General features: G+C 43.4%; 1 protein-coding gene across 2 annotated transcripts in view; it reads right to left on the reverse strand.

Moving 5' to 3' along the window:
* PHIP (pleckstrin homology domain interacting protein) overlaps positions 1 to 25,182 on the reverse strand; it is a 108,645-nt gene that overhangs the window by 65,481 nt on the left and 17,982 nt on the right. For both annotated transcript variants that reach the window (XM_066604870.1, XM_066604862.1), the window contains exons 5-15: positions 10,753 to 10,903; positions 10,138 to 10,236; positions 9,507 to 9,667; positions 9,066 to 9,287; positions 8,548 to 8,648; positions 8,195 to 8,265; positions 6,446 to 6,546; positions 5,850 to 5,890; positions 5,388 to 5,486; positions 4,439 to 4,586; positions 612 to 746 (exon numbers count right to left, since the gene is read on the reverse strand). In XM_066604870.1, coding sequence (XP_066460967.1) covers positions 612 to 746; positions 4,439 to 4,586; positions 5,388 to 5,486; positions 5,850 to 5,890; positions 6,446 to 6,546; positions 8,195 to 8,265; positions 8,548 to 8,648; positions 9,066 to 9,287; positions 9,507 to 9,667; positions 10,138 to 10,236; positions 10,753 to 10,903 — 1,329 coding nt within the window. The remainder of the gene's footprint in view (positions 1 to 611; positions 747 to 4,438; positions 4,587 to 5,387; positions 5,487 to 5,849; positions 5,891 to 6,445; positions 6,547 to 8,194; positions 8,266 to 8,547; positions 8,649 to 9,065; positions 9,288 to 9,506; positions 9,668 to 10,137; positions 10,237 to 10,752; positions 10,904 to 25,182) is intronic.

The following is a 25,182-nucleotide window of genomic DNA, read 5'->3' on the forward strand; positions in this document are numbered from 1 at the left end:
AGAATTCTACCGGTATCTGCTTCTCTCTGCACAGACAGAGGGCAGGGCAAACAGCCTATTGGCAGGGATGCCAAGCAGCGGACACTCTACTATTGATGACCTATCATTAGCATAGGTTATCAATAGCCAAGTCCTGGAAACATCATGATTTGTATATGTATATATATTTCGATATATACATTATTCATGCTAAAGAGCTGCTTATACAAGGCTGGGTGTGACTTGACATCATGCTTGAAATGTGTGGATAATGGAAAGCTTCAGCTATATAGCCATCTCTATATATCTGAACATACCCATGTGGACTGTCAATAAAAGAGGATCCGTTCTGTTTTGAAAACGACCGTGAATGTAAATAGTTTACTTAAAAGATATTAGCTGTTATTTGCCTCAATTACAGACTTTGGATTTGTGGGATACAGGCATAAAATAAAATGCATGTATTAGATAGCAGAAACACTCACAAAATTTCAGCTGTGTAAAAGCAAAGGAAAAAAAAAACAAAAAAAAAAAAACACTGAAAAGCAGAGCCATAATATCACTATCTGTAAACGCTCTGAAAAGTATTCTAGCCTAAAACTATAGAGGCAGTAAAGCTCATATTGGCTTACCATGTTGAAGTAAGACCGAATCTTGACCCCGCGAGCTAGATCCCAGACTATGACATTTCCATCATGGCCTGCCGAAAACAATACTCGTGGATCAAATGGATGAGACTCCAACACAAAAACTTCATCCTCATGACCCTGCAAACAAACTGCTATATTAAGTAAAAAGGAAATCAAGAACAAAACAAATCTATTTGCGGTTTACAACATTTAGGGTGCCTTCACATGGTGCATATTTTGCTGCCGACTTTCCACAGTGGTAAGGATTTGTCACAGATTTCAACCATTGCATTTTAAAAAGTTTTAGAATCCAGTGTATTTCAAATACATTGCAAATTCCAGGCAACAATCTTGTGATCCTTACGGAGATTTTTTACATCTATTTCGCATGAACTGTAAATGCTACAGATTTTCCATAGCAAATTGTGTTGTGGAAGTTCCTCAGCATATACAATGAGTGAAGGCGTTCTTACTGTTGTGGAGTTTGATGTTCTGTTAGTCTGAAGAAAAAGCATTAAGCAGCATAGCTAATATTTCATTCAACAGATTTTGTCTGTCTTTTTATGGCTTTTCTATGAGGAATAAACTAAGAGCAGAAGCTGCATCACCACCATAATCCAAACAAACATATTTAGAAATATAAAAAATACATGTGATTGAAAGGAGCTTTACTACAAATTTTTTAGGCCTCCCTTGGCAAGAAAGAAAATAAAATCTGTCATATCCCTTTGATTATTTTCATAATAATCCCTTGCACCTCCCTCAGTGTCGCTTTTTTCCACGATCACTGCAGCGTTTTCAGCGCCACAGTAATCGCAGTATAACGCTCCTTTTGTTTCCATGAAGCCTCTCAGACAGGCACTTGATCGCAGCGCTTACCAGCACCGTGATTTTCAAGCGGAGCCCGTTCTGTTTTTCGGCATATAGCACACCTCATTGATGATGGGGAGTGCTAAAAGTCACTGTCAGCTGAAAAACTAAACTAAATCATCTCGTTCATTGGGGGACACAGCTGAAGACTGTGGGTATAGCAACTGCCACTAGGAGGCACACAATAAGCAGAAAAATTGTAAGCTCCTCCTCCAATCTATACCCTTCTTGCAGGCACCAAGCTAACCAGTTTGAATACAAGCAGTAGGAGCAGCAAAGTTGGATATTAAGGCAGACAATATAAAACAGTTTCTCTGAAGGGTTCTGAGCTAGACTCGTGAGTGGCTGTACGGGATGAAGTAGGGAACCTAGATGATTGCCTTGAGCGAGAAGGCCTATCCGCTTCTGTGGTCTACCACAAGAGAGGTCATGGCATAGAGGAGGAGTCTCCATCAGACATGTTTGGGGACGGTTGAGGGTGGTATGGTCCAGTCTGTCTATATGGCGGCAGACGCCTTAGTAAAGTCCGAAACCACCCGTGACAGGGAGCGTACCATTCTGGTTTGGTAGGCAATGGAAGTTAGGCAGGAGGGGTGCCTGCAGTCAGTCTTACAGCAAATTCCATGATGGAATTTAGTTATGACAGAAAGTCTATAACTACGCACATGGAACACAAAATATGTGGCTCAAGCTGGCCCGCTGGAGTCAGACGGTGTGTCAAAAGGCAGTGGACAGTAGTTAGAATACTTCCATATAGGCCCTAATGCAGGGGGTACTGCAGGAGAGGTAATAGAAAAGGGATCTAGCCCCCCAGGCTGAGCTTACCTGGTCTATAGCTGGTCTGGGGAGGGATGGACCAATAAATCACTGCTGGATAGTATGAATACCTCTATGAGGAGTGAAGCATTTTGGTATGCAGTCTCACAGGAGGTACCACAAATCTCAGTGCGAGCCAATGAAAGGCTAGAAGGAAGACACCTTAGGCAGTCATAGGGGGAGAGGAGAACAAAGCCCTGTGAATGGAGGACACGGATGTGACCCTGTCCCCAATTTGGGTGAGGGGGGTGGGGCGGCCTAGCTATGCATGAAACTGAGTGGTTCAATTTGTGGCAATGGCCGACATTCCAGACAGCTATAACAGAAGTTCCCCCAAATTTAAACATATAATTGCCAGCTGGGGACAGGGACAGCCCTGCGATAGTGATCCTCTCCCCCTATGGATAACGATAGGATACTCACTTTGCAAACAATATTTAACCTTCTGAGTAGAAAATAGCTCTATAGGTCGAGCAGTGTAAAGCCCCTGTGCTTGCCTGTCTTTAAAAAGGTAGGCAGTGCTCCGAGGAAAGGGGTCACTATGGCTGAGTGCTCGTGTTTAAGTTAACCCTTTCCAATCCACTGTCTGACGTCTAAAGACATTCTGATTGAAGGCTGTACAGCTCCGATGTCGGAATACGTCCAGAAGGGTATTCTTACTGTAATATTACTGGCCGCTCTGTTGTCGGAGGCCTCTCCAGCATGCCCCATACTGCAGTACTGGCTCTAGCCAGCAGATGGTGCCGTTGTATAATGGCAGGAAGAGAAAGCCCCCTAGGAAACCCTGAATCCAAAATTGGATTGCAAAGGGTTAAGGCTTAGATATGTCTCCCTTTTGAGGGCAGCGCAGGCAACAGAATGGTTAACTCCACTCTACTCGCCCCTCCTCAGCGGGATAGCTTAGAGAATCCTATCAGCTCTGTATTCCCTGAGCACAAGTGATGGAAGATCAGTGACAAGCAGGTCTGCAGGTCTCCTACAGATGCCAAAAGTGATTAGCTTGGTACCTTGCAGGAGTATAGCAAATAGGAGGAGCAATTTTTTTTTTTTTATTAATGTCTGCTTCCTAGTGGCAGTAGCTATACCCACAGTCTTAAGCTGTGTTCCCCAATGACATGGAGAAATAAAAATGCCCTTTAACCTCTTGAAATTTTGCAACTTGTTTAATACTTGTTGGCATGTATTGCATTTCCCAGTCATAGCACAGCTACACCCCTGCAGTGCTGTCTCCTTCTCAAAAAGCACTTTTCCTCTCCTCTCCACGTTCTAACACATACACTGATGTTCCCAATCCCCTGCACACACTGCAGTGGGTGCTCTCTTCCCTCTGTAATACAGCTTGCTTTACGTTTTAACACTTCCTACCTGGCAATAATGCTAAGGCCCAATGTCTACGTGCGGATTGTATTTATGAAATCCATACGGGAGATCCGTGCGTTTTGCTGCCTATAGGGATGCATTAGCATCCGTAGGGCAGCTAAAAGCATGCAGATGGGATTTCTTCCCGACGTGCGGGTCGCACGCATGGAAAGAAATCGCAGGATGCTCCATTTTCCTGTGGATGTGCCGCACGGACAGCTCCCACAGCTTCCATTGAAGCCTATGGAAGTCGTCCATATCCGCAGCATAGCCACAGCTGTTTTTGTGCTGTGCCGCGGATACGCTGCCGGCGTGCTGAGCACATCCACCGGCCAGAAGAAAGAAGATCCGGCCTGTACAGAGGTGAACCATATAGCGTCCGGAAAGGGTAAGAAAATGCATTTGACCTCTCCATGGTCGCAGGCACGCACGGATTCCACTGCGGGATTCAGCATGGAATCAGTGCGTGCAAGTGGACATAAGGCCTAATACCATGCTGATAAAGAGGACTAGAACAGAAAGTGCAGGCTCTTCGCTAATAGGTATGAAAGCACACAGTAGCTTTGTCAGTATGTCAGTAGCACAGCAAACCATGAAAAGGATTTGCACAAGCTCTACGGCAACAAAAAGATAAGACATTTTTAAAGTTTAGAAAGGATGCTTGACATTACATTTAAATGGCATTAATAAAAAGAAAAGAAAAGAAAAAAAAACAAAAACATTTTTTATTGTGGCTTTTTTGGAAGAACTGTGAAATTTTATACTTTATAAGTTCAACTTGTTACCATAAGGATATGGATGAGTTGTCCAGTGAACGAGTTCCAAACTTTTAAAGTCATATTATTGACTGCAGTGATTACAAAAGTGTCATGACGATCCCACGCCACCATAGTCACTTTCAGCTTTGTGATCTTGTCTTCTACTCCTTGAGTACTGTTTCAGAAGAGAAAATGGGAGAAGAGGCAAGCATTTCAAATTTTATCTACCTCAACAGACTGTACCTTCAGAAAGCCAATATACTATAGTGGTAACTTTCTGATCTACCTCCAAAATGAAAGACTTACCATATATACTAGAGTATGAGCCAACTTTTTCAGCACATTTTTTATGCTGAAAAAGACCCCTCGGCTTCTACTCAAGTGAGGTACTAGGTAAAAAAAAAAAAAAACTGCAATACTCCCCTCCAAAACGGCGTTTGTGTCCCCGACGCAATGGTCTCCCCGGCGGTGCGGCAAGGTTTTCTGTAATTCTTCCCGCTGTCATCTCTCTGCTCAGCTTTGAATTCCCCCACCGTCAGCAAGTAAGTGCTGTGATTGGATCCAGCGCCAGCCAATCACAGCCGGCACTTGATCATTCACAGCCATTCAGTGAATGATATCACTGAATGGCTGTGACTGGTTCATCAAGCGCCGGCTGTGATTGGCTGGCGCTCAATCCAATCACAGCACTTATTTGCTGACAGCGGGGGAATTCCAAGCCGAGCAGAGAGAGGACAGCGGGGGGAGAATTACAGAGCAGCTTGCAGCACTGCGGGGGAGACTTTGCGCCGGGGACACAGATGCCGTCTGAGAGGTGAATATTGCGGCTTTTTTTAACCTAATCTAGCTAGGCTTATACTCAAGGCACCTAGTTTTCCCAGTTTTTTGAGGTAAAATTAGGTACCTTGGGTTATAATCGGGTCAGCTTATACCCGAGTATATATGGCATTTCAAAACCAAAATCACTCAGACGTACCTCGATGGTCGAGTTGCCATGTCTAGTAAAATGCTTCTCCACTCCCTTTTCTTAAATTGCCAAATACGAGCAGTCCCATCACGGCTTCCACTTACAAATCTATAACAAAACAAAACAAAAAAATACATATAAAAAGATTGTAGGATCACTCAGGGAAGAATAGCGCTGCATGCAGCATTTTCTCAGTCAAAACAGAACTCTATTGTAAGTCAATTGGGGCAAGCTGGACACTGGTGGTAACTGCCATACAATGAATCAGATACGGCCTCATAGCTTGCATTATAAAAGGGAACTACAACACAAAAGTGATGCCAACCCAAGATGAATATAAGTATAGTGATTAGTATGGTGACCAGGAGTTATAATTGTTCTAATTACAGATTTAAAATATTGATGTCGTTTGTAAATTCACATTTTATGTCCTACAAACTTACTGAATAGTTGCACATGTATACTACTTACCGACTACTGTTATTTGAAAACTGAATGCTGTCCACTTTATCCTAGACACACAAAAAAAAAAGTTTACATTTAAAAGTTTAAATGTAGTTAGTATTTTACTACTTTGAGAAAACAAAAACCTTATTTTAAAAGGACACCCATCAGCTTTAACACTCTGTCCAAACTGCATGTACTATATTATAGAGTAAGAGTTGCTGAGCACTTTGATATTTAGTTTTGTAGGGAAAGATTCAGGATTACTTGTATTTTATTTTTTAATCTCTGCCCACCGAGTTTAGAGATCCAGTTGGTGGTCCTATCAGAGACTGACAGCTATTTGTATAGAACAGTTTACAGGAATAGCTCTCAATCACTGATAAGACTAATTATTTTGCTCTTGAAAATGAAAGTTTCACTGGTTACTATGGGCAAGAAAGAAGGTATTTTGTGATAGTTGGCATAAATCTGCCCTATTAGCTGCAGGACACAAAAGTGTTGTTAAGAGTGCAGATAATGTAATGCGGAAGCTGAAAGAAAAGTGCAGAAAGCTACAGAACTGGAATCCGTTTTCATACAGAATTATAGATGCTCCTAGGTGTCAAGCTACAAATACTCACTGTGTGAAATTCAAGTTCGGATAACTTTTCTGGCTGACCCGAACCAAAATAGTAAACCCTAATGATATGGTCAGTACTCCCAGTTGCAAGAAACATCCCACCTAAAAGCAGAACACAGAAAGAAGAACTAAAACATAAGTGAAATATTTGATTTCAAGCACGCAGGAATTAATATAAAAAAGGTTGGTACTTTCCGTTTTTCGAGAAGTAATGTGGGTTAGCAGGCTGGATCTATACAGGTTTATGCCACATTTGTAAAAATGTAATTGTACTTTATATATTTGAAGCAGTGCGCTAATTACTACAAAAGCTCATTAGTAAAACTTCAGGCAAGCTTTAAAGAAAACTTTGAAGGAAATTGTTGATACAAAAAAAGCACATTGGACAGGTATACCATGAATTACATTTTTATCAGATGTCCTTAATTAGGTGGGTGGCAAGTAAATTCACCAACAGCCCTCTTAATTACAAAGTGGGATGGCACAACTTGTGCTTCCTCCTCTAATCTTCTGAGAAAGATGCTGCAATGTGGAATCTCAAACAATTTGCAGTACTCCTCCCTCCTCTTTGCACTACTGATCAGAGCTTCACTGTAGCAATAAAAATGAAGGTTCCAACTCCTACATAACCCACTACCTTACAACATACATTTGGCCCTCACTACAGTAGGGATGCACAAATTGTAGCTCCTTCACCCAGATAGAGTAGCATACTACAAAGAAGGGACAGGTAAGGTGATAGACAGTTTTGTTAGAAAAAAGTTCCAGTATTATGTACTTTTTACCCATTTAAGCCTCTACTTATTCTGGGCTCAGTAGTCATGCATGCCATCCTACTCACTAATTGGCAGCTATGGATGCTTTGCATGGATATATACACACACTCCTTTGCTATATGCTGAGAGTTTTTTTTTTGTTTTTTTTTTTTAAGAGAGCTGTAGTTTTTACTAGTTTTGAGGTAAGCACAGATTTGTGATTAGTTTTTGTTCAAATTTTTTGGAGGAGGCAGACCAGGAAAATCTGCAATTCTGGCACAGCTTGTGTTTTAGTTTTTTTTTAAAGACACACATTTGTGCGGGTAAGGTCCCCTGCACACAGGCGGAAATTCCACGGCGAGATTTCCCGCAGAATTTCCGCCCGTGCCCGCTGCCAAAGGATTGCATGCATGCACGCAATCCTATGCACAAAGCCGCGATTTGTCCGTGTGAAAACACATGCAAAAACAAATCGCGGCATGTTCTATTTCTGTGTGGGTCTTGCAGAGGCCCGCACATAAATGTCAGTAGAGACGAGCCAGCTCCGCTCTGCGCATGCGCTGGTTGGGTGGTAGCTGGCACATCAGAGGAGACGCCGGGAGCAGGTGAGCCGCAGGTCTCTGCCGGGGCACGGGTCCGCATCCCGCTGCGAGAATTCTCACAGCAGGATCCGACCCAGCTGTCTGCAGGTGGCCTAAATAGGGCTGCATTTCAATAGTTCGAACTTTTATGAACACAGCAATACCAATCTTTTACCAACTTTATTTTCTTATGGAAAATGGGAAGTGAGGTTTTTGAATTTATATTTATTTATTGCAGTAAAAAGGTTATTGAGTTTTTATTAGCATTTTTAGTTTATTCCTTCTGGGGAACTTGAAATCACTTGAACTACATACTACAATGCTTTTGTATTGCAGTATACAATAACAATAATTGCAAATATAAGGTATTTACTGAAAGGAAAAAAGGGTTTCATAGTTCAGTTTTGTCTTTACCAGAGCTAAATGAGGAGCAAATCATCTGAACACCAGGACGAGGACGCTCTGTGTACTTCGTAGGTCGAGGGCTAGAAGAAGAAAGAATATTTATGAAGACTTACTCAGTAAGTGTCATCTGTTCACCAAAAACAGTAACTGGAATCTTAAAACTTTGAAAGCTTTTCGACAAGCACAACATAGAATGTTTTTTTGCTAGAATTCATAATATGAATACACCCTAGCTGTAGATGTCACAGTATTATCATACTGGTGGCTGTGTACAGCAATCTCTCAATATAGCAGGGAGCAATTAAATGCTTAGTCATCTGCAGCACATAAAACAGCCCAAGAGAGTAACACAGAATACTTACTTAAACTTTAGAGTCCCTGCATCCCATAGCCAGAAGCAAATTGTTCCATCTGCTCCAGTTGAAGAGAGGTATCTCTTAGCCCCACTGCACAAAGGTGAGAACTGCAACATTGGGGGGAAAAAATGAGAATTAAAACAACAATTGTTACAACTGACCCCTTTTACCCGTAGTCTGCTACATAAGGCGGGCTGTCAACAGGTGAGGTGTCATAGCGAGATCCGGAGCTCGCATAACACGCTTTCTATAGAACTATGGAAAGAGCAGCCGACTGCTCACGAGCAGAGAACCATAGCGACTTTCCACATGCCGCGATTCTCCGCGGTGCGCCCATCATTAATGTAGGCTCATCACGGAGACCTTGTAGTGCTCCCTGCTCCTTCCCTGCAGCAGCCATGGACAGGCGGCCTAAACCTTATACCCCCCCCCCCCTCTATCCTATGCTGACCTGAGAGAGTTGTACTAAGTTTTGGTTATAACCTATAAGGATGCCATGACTTACATTAGAAGTAATCCATTACCTGTAGTGATGTGATGGATGCACTGTGACCCTGTAAAATGGCCAGTGGTGCGCATGTCCTTAAACACCAGATTCGGATCATCTTGTCACAGCTGCCAGCAGCAATCATTGTGTTTTCGTAATTCACAGCCATGTCCGATATTTCTGCAGCATGTCCTCTTAATGTGGCAAGAAGACGACCATCATCAGTTGCCCATATTTTTACTAGGCAGTCATCAGAGCCCTAGAACAATAAGTTTGGGGTTTTTTTAAACATCAAAATAAGACCGGAGATGCAGCACTTTCTCTACACAGTGCTGCCTTATGCAAAGCAGGTCAGCTAGGTACTAGGCACTACTAGAAGGCAACTCAACTTAGAATAAAAGAAAATACATTTCAGTACTGCAAACTGAAGAGTTGACTATATAAACGTAAAAAGTTAATCAAACCACCATTGACTTACTGTAAATATCCTTCTACCTGTCCGATCAAATGTTACACAGTAAACAGAGGAGAGATGACCTAAAATCCGCTTATGCATCTTCATGTGCTGATAGACAGCGGTTGGCACTAATGACTGAAACTTGTACTTTCCATTTAACTTCCTTGCAAAGAGTGTACTTGCTGTAAGATAAAATAGCAAGAAAATTTACAGCATCAAACTAGTTAAATTAAAAGTCCTAAAAATATATAACGTTTGAGTCTGTGGCAGCATGTCAAAGCGCAATGGCGAGAACACGGGGATCACATTAATAATACGCAGGCATAATTTCCCAGACACTATCTCTGCGACAGAAGAATCAATGCAATGTACTAGTATGTCTGCGTGCTTATTTGTTATGACAAATTCATAATAGCTATATTTATTATGTATCCATGGTCATAGAATCTTTAATCAGTAATGAAGCCTGAACAGAAAACTTAGCGCAGCTCTGTTTGTCTGTAATGGTGTTACTAAGATGCTGTGCTTGAAAAAATAAAAATATGTATACCACCAGCCAATAGCACAACATATCTCGCTCTTCAATTACAATTACACAATAAGTTGTAACTGCTCTATTAAATGGTGTGTTTTTTTCCCACTCTGCACTTACCCAAGTTTGGTGGGCTTCCATAGTTTATTGGTGACTCTGGTGGCCTTCCACAATGTAAAGCTGCAAGAGCTGAGCCCTTCCATACAACATGTTTGCAACCTATAGATGTACAGATAATAAAAGGTTATCACCGTAAAGCATACATTTAAAGAAGTTTCCCAAGGAGAATACTACTGATGACCTATCCTTTGGATAGGTCATCAATAGTTGATCGGGCGCTGGAGACCCAGACTGATCAGCTGAGTGGGCACATGCTGTCAGCACCACAAATGTACAGAGGTCAGAGCGTAAGTGTCCGCACCAACCTCTGTAGTAGCCGTGCTTGTAGCTGCAGGCAGGCACTCATTGAAATCCATGCGAGCCGTGCCTGCAGTTACAAGCACCGCCCACTACAGAGAGGTCGGCGTGGAGACTTCCTATGCTTCCACTCTGACCTGCGTTTTTTCGGCACTGACAGCATGCACCTGATGAGTTGATCTGTCGGGGTCCTGACCACCAGACCCCAGCCGATCAACTATTGATAACCTATCCTGAGGATAGGTCATCAGAATAATTCTCACTAGAAAACCCCTTTGATTCTGTTAAGAGCAAAGGATTTACAGTTTTTTCCCATACTTTTGTTTGTGCGCAGCAGAGACTGGCGACCAGCTCCCAGTAGTGTTAGAACCCCAGGAACACTTTGGGGAATCTCTTTCTCGAGGAGTGGTCCAACTCTTTGACATACTTGCAGTAAATGGTCAGGTGCCAAGTGCCTGTAATATTTTACCTACAGGGGAAAAAGAAAAAGTTTAATTTCAAATATAACCGTATTAGAGCTGGAGCAGGAATAGGGCTAATTGTAATTGTCTTTTCTGTATACACTAAAGAGTTTCCAAAACCAGCACCAGTGGAGAGCGACACCTTATGATGTGAATCTTCAGTCTAAGCCAATAACCCTGACTCAGTCACATTCCTCTTGTAAATGAGAGGCATAGAGCCCAAAAAGGAAAAAATTGCACTAGAGAAGCTAATGACTGTCATCTCACATTACCCTCTTACTATTTTATGAATAACCCATATGTGCTGGAATTGAACTAAAAATGTAAGAAATTGTCAAAGTCCACCACGGCTTCACAGGAAGGCACATAAATGATATAAAACAAAAACACTTATCTAGGCCGTAAAAATCATGGCTTTATTATAGTTCCCGTAAGATCCAGCAAGAGACAATACAGCTGACACTTATGCGTTCCAGGCCATTACAATCATTTTGACATATGCTATGCCTAAAGGGCCATAGACACATTAAAAAGAAAGAAAATCGGGGCTGAGGCCGTGTGACCAATCCTCATGTCCCAGAAAATACAACAGTAAAGCCCCTGTGCACGGCAGTGACGGAATATCGCTAGCGATAGTCCGCCGCAGGGGAGCAGGGGGGAGAAATGACAGGCTCACCGTGGAGAATTGCGGCAAATCGCAGCATGACGCCATTTAAATCGCTATGATTCTCCGCTCGTGGACGTCAGGCTGCGCTTTCCATAGTTAAGTCTATGGAAAGCGTTCAACAAGTTACCCGCAGCCGAATTATCGCCACAGGTAACCGTGACATATCGCCCGAGGACAGGAGCCCTTACAGATACAGAATGATAATGTCAATGCACACTACAGATTATATAGATTACAAATGGTTAGTACTACAGATCATCTCCTCTACGATTTTAATCAGAAGGTACAGAAGCATTAAACATAAAAATAAAAATTTAAAAACAACTAATCTGCAGGGAAAAGAGGAAGAGGTAACCACCTCCCCAACCCCTATGATGCCAATCAAGACCTCAACAGAGAAGGACTAGTCAAGGAGAATGCTAGGTTTATTCAGATAGAAGCTCGATGTGTTTCAGGGATATAGTAATCCCCTTCCAGACAACAAGTCTTCCAAGTGTGCTCTGGTAACCGAGTACACTCCCATAAACCTTTAGTGCCACGTCTTACGGGAAATGCAACAAAGTTCCATGGTTGAACGCGTAGCAGCCAACCGCAAACGATCATCCGTCATATTTAGAACAACCGCAAACGATCATCCGTCAAATCTATAACACCGAAAGGCTAAATGCCAACTGGATCGTTACTCACTAAAAAATGCAGCTCCCACCAAAGCATTAACACAGCAGTCTCATCCCCCAAGCCTCCAACACTGATCCACATGGGCAACAGTCACAGATAGCGCCCAGGACTTTATTAAAAGAGCAGCCTATGGATAGGTTATGGAAGCCTATTGCGGTACAACACGTTCAAGCCAAGAACGTAGAGTAAGAGGTGTTCCATTTCTAAGAGGGGTCTAGGGCAGCCATGCGACTGACTATACGGGGCCCAATACTAGTTAGCGAGACCAAGTGTTCATCACCCACCAATGCGGAAGATGCTACAGAAAGTGGGCAGCTGGGCGAGGCCTTAGGGTCCAAGTACATTGAATCTGAGCATTTGTCCAGGTCTGGTGTACTATCAACTTGGCACAGATTTGACTAGCAGTACCAGCTGAACGTCCTCTACACTGCCACAGGTACTGAGGGCACAACAGATCCTGAGTTTCCTGTTAACGAAGAACGAGAGCTGCTGCTAGTTTCCCTGCCCAGGACTGCCTGTCTCCAGATTACTCTGACCCCATGCTGAATGCTACCACAATGTCATCCCGCAGCATCATCTCACCAACGTGCGTCAGACGGCACATGGACACTCATCAGTGAGCTGTTATATATATATATATTACATACATACATACATACACACACACACACACACACACACACACACACACACACACACACACACACACACACACACACACACACACACACACACACACACACACACTATTCTGGTCTGTACAAATAGGAAAAGGATAGTTGCAAGAAAAATAAATGAACCCTTTGGAAGTACTTGCATTTCTGTATGTATTACTAATAAAATGTGGTCTGATTGCTATCCAAGTTATAATTATAGACAAATACAATGTAATATAACTAAAACACACAGTTGTAATTTTCCATGTCAGAAGACCTCTGCAGCGTGAGCACGCCGGAGCCGGACAGAAGAGGGCAGACAGCACAAGCGCGTCTAATCCCGGCAGAAGGCAGCTTTAGTCGGCACCATGGAGACGGGGACGCCAGCACCGGAGGGGTAAGTGTATAACTACTGTATGGCCAATGTTTAATGCACAATGTATATTACAAAGTGCATTAATATGGCCATACAGAAGTGTATAACCCCACTTGATTTCACGGGACAACCCCTTTAATTGCACATCATAACCGCTGTCAGAAAGCTGCACGCATTTTACGACGAAACACCAAAGTCTTAGGCCTCATGTCCAGGGGGAAAATCAGGCCTGCCGCGGATTCTTCATGCAGAATCCCGCAGCGGGTCCCTCCTTTCCCACGAACATGAGGCCTAAAGAAAAATTACTTAGCTGTCTGGACGCTGCGGATCTGCCCTCCGTCACGGCCGGATCATCTTTCCTCCGGCCCGAAGGATGTGCTCGGCACGCCAGCAGCGTGCCGCGCGCATGCACCGTGCACTCTCTTTTTTTTTTTTTTGAACTCCTGGTCTCCCGCGCCAGAGAGCAGAAATTCAGCTGCGGGTGTGCCGTGGATCCGGACGTCTACCATAGGCTTCAATAGAAGCCTGCGGGAGACCCGCACTAAAATGGAGCATGCTGCGGGTGTTTTCCCGCACATGCAATCCACGCCTCAGGGAAAATGACATCCGCAGGTATTTAATTAGCTACGGGTGTCCAATGCATCCCTATGGGGCGCGGCTCACACTGCGGGTGAAATGCTGCGGATTTTAAATGTTATTTTAGCCTTGAACACGAGGCCTTACATTGCAGCTTTCTGCCAATCTGCTTCTACAGCTGAAGCACATGATTTCCACTTGCTGCAGCTGTAGAAATCCCATCAGCAGAAAATACTTCAAGACACCGAAGAAACTTGGCAAAACTACAATTTAGACACCATATGGGAACACAGCCTAAAGGGTACAGGTCACACGTAGCCAAATCAAAATCCACACCAATGGCACGGACATTGACTCTGAATTTTGTGGAGGTAGATTTGCAGCATTTCCGCTATGTGTGAACTTACCTTTATGCTCTGTTCATACAGATTTTAGGGCAAAAATCAGAGCAAAAATCGCCCTATGCAATAGGCGTCCCATTCATATGTATGGGGCACCATGACGCTGTCCTCACCACGTGGATTTGTCTGCCAGAGATGTCACTTAATGCAGATTGGTATTGAAAATTCTGCATGTGGATTCCTATAAACAAAGGCCAAATCTGCATGTGGATCTATGGATTTCAGCTGCAAGAGCCGCAGTGAAATATCTCGATCAGATTCCGCTGTTTAAATAAACCCCAAGGCCACTTACAACACCGCGTCTTACTGCAATTTCGCATGCATTCTACAATGGGTGATGGGGTACGTTAAAAAGTGCTAAAACGCACAAAAATAGAGTAATCAGCGTTCAAAAACTGTTAGAACCACCGTGTTCGAACGCTAGTCTGAGAAGCCCCATTGAAATCAATGGAGGTATTTTACAGAATTTAGTGCAGCCTTTCAAACGCCGCGCTGAACGCTGTAAAAAGCGGTGAGAGAGCGGCCTAAGGGCACATTCCCGCAAGTGTAGTTTTACTGTGTATTACATTACGCACCCGATGCACGCCCGTGTAATAAGCGGAGTCAATGAAAGTACATTGATTTTCATTGATTTATTCACATTAGCTTATATACACTGCGTGTAACATGCACATGAAAGTACACAGCATGTTCTAGCTTACTGCATATTACACGCAATAGAGCCCCATTGTTCTAAATGGGCGCGTAATAAAAGCTGTACATATGCAATGGCATTGCGTCTGTGCGGATTTATACGGAACATCAGAGGATACTGCGCTTGACAGAGTGCATGAGATACACCATCATGTGCGGTGCAAAAAAAAAAAACCCGCTGCCCTACACAGCGATACGCCTGCTCATAAAGCAGTGAAACGCTGCAGTATACACTCAATGCTTTACACGTACCCTCGCATGAATCGGCCCCAGACTCACACGACTATATCGATACCACATATAACATGGCCTTTGTGCACCCATGTGATAAGTCGCAGGGAGTCAATTACATTGTCTTATGCAATTGCGATCCTATTACCGCGACGGAATTGCATAATATGCAAGCGCAAAAAAAAAAAAAAAAACGCAGCGTGTTCTATTTTGCCACATATATACGCTAGATAGAGCCCATTCTTCTCTATGGGCGTGTATATATGCACGCACATACACAAATACATTGCGTATGGGAGGCGTGTATACAATCCATAGCCAAGCGACGGTGCGGGAAATAACCAGAAAAAAAGCACAGGTGTACTGCGCATGACAGCGTGCGCAAGTACGTGATCATGCACGATACAATTTCGCTGCTTACACACCAGTAGGCAGAGTCATGGCCAACTCCACAACTACAAAAACGCTGTAAAATGCAGCAGAACCATGTGAGCCTGGCCTAAGACAGATAATACCATGCAAAATAGCTAATAAATAACATTTACAATGTGTGATGTATGTTGGTACCATTTTGAAAACGTCCTTTTATTTACTTTGGACATCAGCTTGCAGGTACAGGTCACACACAGACTGACTGTTGTTCATCCAACATTTTATGTAAAAGGTTAAACGGCTGACATAGCTGGTGCATTTGAATGTACACCCAGCCTCATGCACACCTCAGGTTGGGGTCATCCCGCTACCTCGTTCACACGGGTGGCAAAGTCACGCAATTTTGTCACATTGCTACAAATCCCATGCATGCATTCCTATGGATTACTTCACACATGCGATATTTTGTAGCATGTGACAACCAGACACAAAAACCTTGCGGACCGGCGATATGCCTGCAACTCATGAGGTTTTGTAGCCCATGTTTCTCTATGGAGCCTTCCTCTCTGTTGCATCACACGAAAACACGATTTTCGTGCAGTGCGATGCAAATTTGACAGTAGGAAATCCTACTGTCAAAGCTATAATCTAAGCCCTAGTTGCAGAAAAAATGTTTTTTAAAAGTATACATCACCTTAGAAGCGCTGTAGGCCAGGCTTCTCCCCGAATCCCAGAACTGTTTTTTCTTCATAATTTTCTGGCCGGGGATTGAAAAATCCCGCCTCCTGGAAGCGCTGCCAGCACTCGATGAACCAATCACAGCCATTCATCAAGTGCTGGCTGTAATTGGCTAAGCATCAGCCAATCACAGCCAGCGCTTCCAGGTGGTGTGGATTTTTCACTCGCCGGCCAGAAGAGGACGACCAGTGCTGGGGACCGGGGAAAAGCTGCAGCAGAGCCACAGACAACACTTCTAGGTGATGTATACCTTTTATTCTTTATTCTTCAGCTACGGCTTATATTTCAAGCCACACATCCCCCCACCCCCGAAAAATCCTTGCATGTGGTGCTACAAAGTCACGCAACTTTGTAGCGAGAAGCCGCAGCAAAATCGCACAGACGAGCGATGCAATATTGCTGCGATGCCGTGTCACTCGTGTGAACGGCCCCTAAATGATATGGTATTATGTTGTGCAAAACATTTCTGCTATTAGCACATAAAACATTCTGATGTTCGGACAATCTAAAGCGAAGGCCGTATAACCAACTGCATCGTATTCTCTACATTGATCACACAAGTGTGTTAATAGATTATTGTTTATCAAAACCAAGTAGCAGGTGCTTTATTTCCCATTGGTCCTAAGGGGCTTGTTTGCGGTGCAGCAGCCTTGATGGAAATCACTACTTCCAAGGACTACCAAGGGAATAGGAGCACGGCTATATAGGAATAAGGAGGACTTTCCCTTCTAAAACTGAAGGAAGCAGCTTGTGCAAGTCCAGAACTAAACATTTACTGCATATTTCTAATTTTCCTTGAACTTTTTCCATAGTTTTTATGAATAAACTTAACCCCTTGGTGGCTGCCCGTAAGTCTTGACGACGCTTTATTCGATACAGCGCTTCATTAAAATACAGGCACAACTCTCTTGTGCCAATAGGATTGGGGACTTGGCTGTCTAGCAGCTGGGACCGAAGAAAACTCTGATTCCCTATGTTCAACCCAAAAGGAAAATTCGAGAAATGGCAGCATAAAAGGTGCATAAAACAATCCTTATGTTAAATAGACATTTTTATTGTTTCATTGTTAAAGGGGTTGTCTCGCGGCAGCAAGTGGGTCTATACACTTCTGTATGGCCATATTAATGCACTTTGTAATGTACATCGTGCATTAATTATGAGCCATACAGAAGTTATTCACTTACCTGCTCCGTTGCTAGCATCCCCGTCACCATGGATCCGTCTAAATTCGCTGTCTTCTGGCGTTTTTAGACGCGCTTGCGCAGTCCGGTCTTCTCCCTGGTGAATGGGGCCGCGCGTGCCGGAGAGCTGGTCCTCGTAGCTCCGCCCCGTCACGTGTGCCGATTCCAGCCAATCAGGAGGCTGGAATCGGCAATGGACCGCACAGAGCCCACGGTGCACCATGGGAGAAGACCCGCGGTGCATCGTGGGTGAAGATCCCGGCGGCCATCTTGGTAAAGGAAGAAAGAAGTCGCCACAGAGCGGGGATTCGGGTAAGTAATAAACTTTTTTTTTTTTTTTTTAACCCATCCCTTGGGTTTGTCTCGCGCCGCACGGGGGGGCCTATTGAATAAAATTTAAAAAAAACGTTTTGGCGTGAGACAACCCCTTTAAGTAGAAAGGCAACGTTTCGACCACATTGGTCTTTCTCAAGCCGCTAACTGAGGAAACAGAGCAACATGTCCATGCTCCGGATGCTCCTATGTTCAACCCATTACGTGCTGCAGTCAAAGCCAACAAGGCATGTAAAAGTCTGAAAGAGGGTGGAAGCTCCCTCTGTCACCCATTGAACGATCAAAATGCAATAACGGGGTCCCCATGGCTTGAAGATGGCCTCTGGGTGTGCCATGCACGGTGGCCTAGGAGGCTCAGCCCCTGAAATATAGCAGTGTATTATAAGAACCATCTAAAAAGGTAAAGTTATTTGAGTCCACTATTGGGACAAAAATTTAAAAAAAGTAAATAATATAAAGTATAAAAAAAATGTTATTTCCCCCCCCCCACTCCCCCTTTACTATTCTTTTTTTTTAATCTGGTATCAGAGCATTTGCAATGACCCAAAGGGGAAAAAAGTGAAAGATAGTACACTTAACCCACACTATGCACACAATGGGGAAAAAAAATGGCCAAAAAAAGCTAATTTTGTGCATATCTTGACTGGGAATAGAAAGCGATCAGAATGGTTATATGCATGACTGAAAAAAGAACGTTGGGGGCTTTTGAATGAGATTATACAAAGAACTAAATTATCTTAAAAAGAAAAAAAAAAAACTAAAAAGATTAAAAACTATTTATTAATGACATAAATTGTACCAACCTGCAGAATTTATGTTATTTATACTGCACAGGAAACAGTTTTTAAAAAAAATGCTAAAATTGCAGATTTTGTTAATCTTGCCTCTAGAAAAAATAAAAAGTGATTTATATATATTTAACATTATATATGTTCCTAAAAAAGGAATAAATCTAGACTAGGGCTCATCCACAATAAGCAAGCCCTTATAAAGCTCAGTCAATGGAAAAATTAAAATGCTATGCTCTTGGAATGCAGCGACACAAAACCAAATCTTAGGACAAAAACACAACTGTATAAATTTGGTATTGCCAGAATAATTGTGCTCACCTAGGGAATGTAATATTATTTAGCATGCTGAATGATGCAAAAATGAAATTTATTTAAAAAAAGCGGATTTGTTTTTCCCCAATACCCCTTGACAATGTCATACAATCAATTATATATACCCTAAAATGATGCCATAAAAAAAAACAAAAAAAAAAAAACAACTACTCGTCTTGCAGAAAAACAAGCCCTTATCCAGGCATGTTAATGGAAAAATGAAAAAGTTATTAAAGCTCTAGGAATGAGACAATGAAATATTAGTTGGTCATTAATGTGCAAACACACTCCATCACAAAGGCCCCTCTCACACAGGTGATAGTAAAAGCGCTGTGCTTTGTACAGCGATCAGTATGAGCGTTTGCCTGCTTTGAGCACAGTAACAACACAGGCAGAGCAAGCCGATGATGTCACCACTTTCACTTTCCCTCGCGATGGCAAAGAACGCTGCGTTCAAAAACGTGGCAAACCGCTGTACACAACGTTCTACTGCTTATTTGACAGGGTTGAAAATGCTTCGCATTGATTGCAATGGACGACGCATCACATGTAAGAAAGAAAAAGCAAATGCTTATAATGCCTGAAAGTAGAGCAGACTGAGCTTGAAACGCCACGCTTGAAAGCCATTTCTGGAAAGACCCATTGAAATCAATGGAGGGGTTTTACAGCATTTGGGGCAGCATTTGAGACGCCATGCTAAACGTTATAAAACGCGAGCTCTGTGAGCGCGGCCTAAGAGGTTAAAGATGTGGATCTATGTAAACCAGAGCTGGTGCCACCAACCAATTCTATTTGAGTAAATATACCAGAGGAGTGTCAGTCTGCAGTGAATCACTGTGATACTAAGTGCAAGCGTGAGAAAGACAGCCATGTATCTTAGGGAAAAAAAAAAAAGTTTTACGACATACTTTAACAATAACGCTGCTAAAGTACTTGAACAAGCTGTCAAAACTGCAGGCATCATGATTGTGTATTGGTGCTTTACAGTACTGACAGCTGTGTGTTGTGTTCTCTTATACAGGACAGCGGCATAGGAAGAGCTTGATAGTTTAAAGGGATTGTCGTCTTAAAGGGGTTGTCCCGCGAAAGCAAGTGGGTCTATACACTTCTGTATGGCCATATTAATGCACTTTGTAATGTACATTGTGCATTAATTATGAGCCATACAGAAGTTATCAGAAGTTATTCACTTACCTGTTCCGTTGCTAGCGTCCTCGTCTCCATGGTGCCGTCTAATTTTCAGCGTCTAATCGCCGGATTAGACGCGCTTGCGCAGTCCTGTCTTCTTTTCTGAATGGGGCCGCTCGTGCCGGAGAGCGGCTCCTTGTAGCTCCGCCCCGTCACGTGCCGATTCCAGCCAATCAGGAGGCTGGAATCGACAATGGACCGCACAGAAGACCTGCAGTCCACCGAGGGAGAAGATCCCGGCGGCCATCTTCACCAGGTAAGTAAGAAGTCACCGGAGCGCGGGGATTCAGGTAAGCACTATCCCGTTTTCTTTTTTAACCCCTGCATCGGGTTTGTCTCGCGCCGAACGGGGGGGCTATTGAAAAAAAAACAAAAAAAAAAACCTTTCGGCGCGGGACAACCCCTTTAAACATATTGTGCAAACTGCAGGCATGATGTTATCAAGCCGGAGGAGTGGAGCAGACTGATATATAGCTTTATGGGGAAAGATTCACTACTGTTAGAACTACTATTTTACTCATTTATATCCAGTCCAATGGGTGGAGCTATCAGTGATTGACAGCTGTGTATGGCTGTACAAACAGGGAAGGCTGTCAGTCATTGATAAGACTATTTACCCCTTAAAGCCACAGGACGCTAGTTTACATCAAAAGTGCATGGTACATAGGCAACGTTTTAAACACAGGATGTACGTTTACATCCTGTTGCGCTATCACTACTTGCTGCTGGGGGGGTTCAATTATAGCAGCCCTTCCCCAGTGATTGCTGTGATTGATTAGTCAGCCCTGACTGACCAATCAGACTACAGCAGCCAAAGTGGGCACCATTTACAATGCAAACACTCTCTCCAACCACAATTTCGCTATTGTTGGGTGAAGTGAGAGGGCCGAGAAGAGAACTGTGTCCAAAAACAAAAAAATATATGTAAATGGTGATCGGTGTTCGTATAGATAGTGTAGGTGTAGTGTTCGTGTAGGCAGTGTAATCAGTATATTAGTGTAGTCAGTGCTGCGTTATGTCCCATTTACACGGGACGACTGTGGGCTTAACTATCCGCGTGACGAGTGACGTCACCACTAGCTACTCACGCTAGTGCAGAACGTTTAGACAGGCAGATAATCACGGAGTATCGTTTACTTCTCGCTCAGCACTTCACATTCTATGAGCGAGGAGCGTTTAGACGCAGCAGGAAGGGAGCGATCCAGCGACCATTTTTATACTGGTGCGGCAAACGATACACGATTGTTTTGAAGTTCAGAGTAACGATTATCGTGCATTTTCGTTTGTTTGAACAAACTTTGAGCGATAATCGTGCAGTGTAAATACAAAAATAAATGAAAATCACTCACTATTTGGTCACAAGTTTTCAGCATAAAAGCCAACCATCGCTGGATCGCAGGCTTGTCGTTCAGTGTAAATGCTCCCAGCTCAGCACTTCACACAGAAGGTGAAGCGCTGAGCAAGGAGCCAGCAAGGAGTCTGCGATCCAGCATTGAAGTCTGTCAGTGTAAATGCTCTGCAGGAGCGCCAATGACCTTAGCAGTGATGTCAGCACTCACGCAGTTGTTTAATGTCCCTTTTACCCGGGATGGCAGCCGGGTAGTCAGTGTACTGTCTGATCCTGGCAGTTTAAAAAAAAAAAAATCCTGTTGTGTTCCTATGTGATCATTCATCCATTAATCAGTTAGAGTAGTGTCACCATGGGGGGGGGGGGGGGGTATAACACATGTGTCCAGTGGTCACACAATTTTTTCTTGGGCATGTCTGGGTGCATAATAAACATATATAATATCTATATTGTGGCCTGCAGGAGGTTTACTGCAGAAGAGGCTTACGCACTAATTACGTCTGAATCAGACTGTTATGGAGGATGACTCCACTTTACTGGCATTAACATCTTGATCATCAAGCGAGTCTGAACCCCCTGAACCCACTGAGGTGGTGTTCAAGGACTGACCTTTCAGAGAACCCTTGATTCATCTGATGCTCAGTGGATTACTCCAGAAAATTTCGGATTCCCTACTTTACTGGGAATTTAACCCTTTCCAATCCAATTTGTATCCTGGTTTTTCTGCCGTTATACAATGGGGCTATCTGCTGGCTAAAGCCAGTACTGCATGAGGTGACACGTTGGATAGGCCCTGACAGCAGAGAGGCTGACAGTATACAGTAAGAGAACCCCGATGGACGTCTTCCAACATCAGAGCTGTACAGCCTTAAATCATAATGATACAATTTATTGCAGCAGGCCTCAGAAGGATGGACTGTTTTCAGACGATTTTATTGCCCACTTTTTTACCCAAACTAATTTATATGCCCAGAATTTCAAAACCCCACAAATAGACCCCCATGGATGCATCACAAATCGCTAAATTTGAGGGCCTTGTTATGTATGGGGCTCGTAAGAAGCTGAGCATTAGGGCCTACTGCAGGGGTATTTTATACCACAACCTAATGTTCCTCCACTCCAACCTCCTTATAGTGGCCACTTGTAACTGCAGGAACGACTCATTAAGTTTTAATTTTGCAAAAATCTCGTCCACAAGGGGCGGCCAATCCGTCGCTGCAAAGTCGGGCGGACCCAGCATGGAATTGACAGCCGCAGCATGTCAATTCCTCTTTTTCCCGTTGCGGCCTCTTTCTTCTTTATGGGGAGAGAAAGACACAATGAAATGCCGGCGGTCGAACTGCTCCAAAACCCATAGTAGAATGCCGCGAGTTTTGAAGCTACGCTTATCCCGCGGCTTTTCGGTGCCACCAAGCCTCGGGGATTTCCGTTCCATGGAAACCAAGCTTTACACCACCACTAAATACTCAACTGTGTTGATACACCTCGAGTCCTTCCACAAGCTGCCATGGTACCAAAGCGGGTAAGTGGCATTAGTGCTCATCTGGTGCCATAGTGGGTTTTGGGAGGACGTGTGGAATGCAAAAAACTGGAGATGCAGACCCAACTACTGCAGGGAGTTAAGTGATTCACTGAGCGGCATGGAGATTTTGGGGTGTTTTTCTTTTTTGGAGTTTTATTGGCCTTTGATGCTACAGAATTTTAAAATAAAAGCAGCAGATTTAGGCGATGGGTTCTTTTTAAAAAATTCCAAGAGCACCGATTAAAAAGTAGTCGGAGCTCGTCAATATGTTCATTAAGGCACGTTACAGGCAATAAGTCCAGCACTTACTACCCATGCAGGAATCTGCTACTGCTTTTTTCATTTGTCCGCACGCTTCTAACTAAACTGCATGGCAGAGAATCCAATACAGGCTGCAGACATGAACAGAATCTGTTCACTTGGAGGACTGGCATGGTTTCTTCTAGGATTACAGGGTGAGAGGGAAGAACGTTCCATCTAATGAACAATGGCACTCTACAAGCTCTTCTCTCATGCTGCATTAGGATGCGCCAATTAAAATTGTGTGACAAGGGAGCAGGATGCAAAGTGTCCATGAGCGTGGAGGTGTCCAGCGTGGGACAATAGAAAAGGGGAAAAAAGAACAAAGCTCAGGACACAGCAGGGTGAAGCATAATAAAATATACAAGGCGCTGTGGGAATAATCATGTAACGGACAGAGCAGACGTTACCATTATGGTTAACTAATCAATAACAATGGTATAAATGACACATAAGAGGAGACTGGATAAGTCTCATGGGTAATAATTGAGCTTTGAGTTGTGTGTGCTTGTCAAAACCAAGTATGAACAAATGCTGCAATAACGCAAAATTGGTTGCTTAAAAGGGATGTTTTTTGTGTCTTGTTTTTTTTTTAAATAATTGCCAAGTCCCCACCACTGTCTACTAAGCCATATACTTGCCTGTCAGATGACACTTCTACCGTGTTTCCCAGAAAAGAAGACCGCTTTATATCAATTTTTGCCCCAAAAGAGTCACAGGATCTTATTTTCGAGGAATTTCTTATTTTACTTACCTACCGTAGCAGCTACGGTCCAGATCACTCCTGCTGGTTTCCGAATTTCCGTAGCTCCGCTGCGCGTCCTGCAATCCTCAGTCGCCAACAGATCACCAATATCTAGTTGCTGGGTTTATAAATTCCGCCTCCAGGAAGTGATGGCTCTGATTGGTTCAGCGAGTGTTGCTCTCAGCCAATCAATGCAGCGCTCCCTGAACCAACACGATGGCTGTAATGTTCTGTCGGCAGCCAAGTAGTGCAGGATGCGCAGCGGAGCTACGGAACTTCTGGGAGCAGCAGGAGGGACCCAGACCGCGACTGCTAGGTAATGTATTCATTTTTTTTATGCAGTCTAGTTAGGGCTTATATTTCAAGCCACCCCAAAAATAGGCAAAAAAAATTTTTTTTTTAATCAAGATAAGGCTTATTTTTGGGGGAAAGCGTTATTTGCTCTGCCAGTGTGTCATGTGACCTGTGATGTTATTGCCGTCCCAAGGTAACGGGGAAGGGGAGACATTCCCAGTCCTTTATACAGGACATCACATTTTACTTGGGGCAGTCATTGGCTGCAGCAATTAAATTTGCCACATCAGTCCTACAGCCAATGTAAATAAGGACTATAAGCAGAAGGCAAGCTGCAGGGGGTATTTTTTGTTGTATTTATTTTTTAACCGTGCAGCGTCCATTACCCTGCCAAACAATCATAAACCGGAACACGCCTTTGCTCCGGTCCTTTACCTTATATACCAGTGTTCACAGATCAGAATCTATTGCAACGGAGATAAATCTGCCCAGACATAACTGAAAATTGGCCATCAACAAGACTTTAAGGTGTAGACAATAGCTACTGAACATGTTAAATTATTAACAAAAGTCAGGCAAGCTACAAATGGATTTAGATGTGTATCTGCAGAGTCATTTCACGTCTTGAACTAAACGCACCATTTACAGCAGAAAATGCAAATAAGTCCAGGCATTTTCTCCTTCCTATAACGGTTCCCACAGTCCGCAGCTCCCCTCGTCTTTGTAGCAGTTTCCATGTCAAAAGCAGCAACAATTCCCACACTACCTATCATTGATTTCTGTAGCCCTTGCAGCCAACACTCCATACGCTCGAAATGAGAAAATCAGCTGCATCGCTGGCAAAATGGACCACAATTCACTCCTAAATTAAAACTCCAGTATTAG

This window comes from Eleutherodactylus coqui, chromosome 1 (genome assembly GCF_035609145.1).
Source record: "Eleutherodactylus coqui strain aEleCoq1 chromosome 1, aEleCoq1.hap1, whole genome shotgun sequence".
In the NCBI taxonomy this organism is placed as follows: Eukaryota; Metazoa; Chordata; class Amphibia; order Anura; family Eleutherodactylidae; genus Eleutherodactylus; species Eleutherodactylus coqui.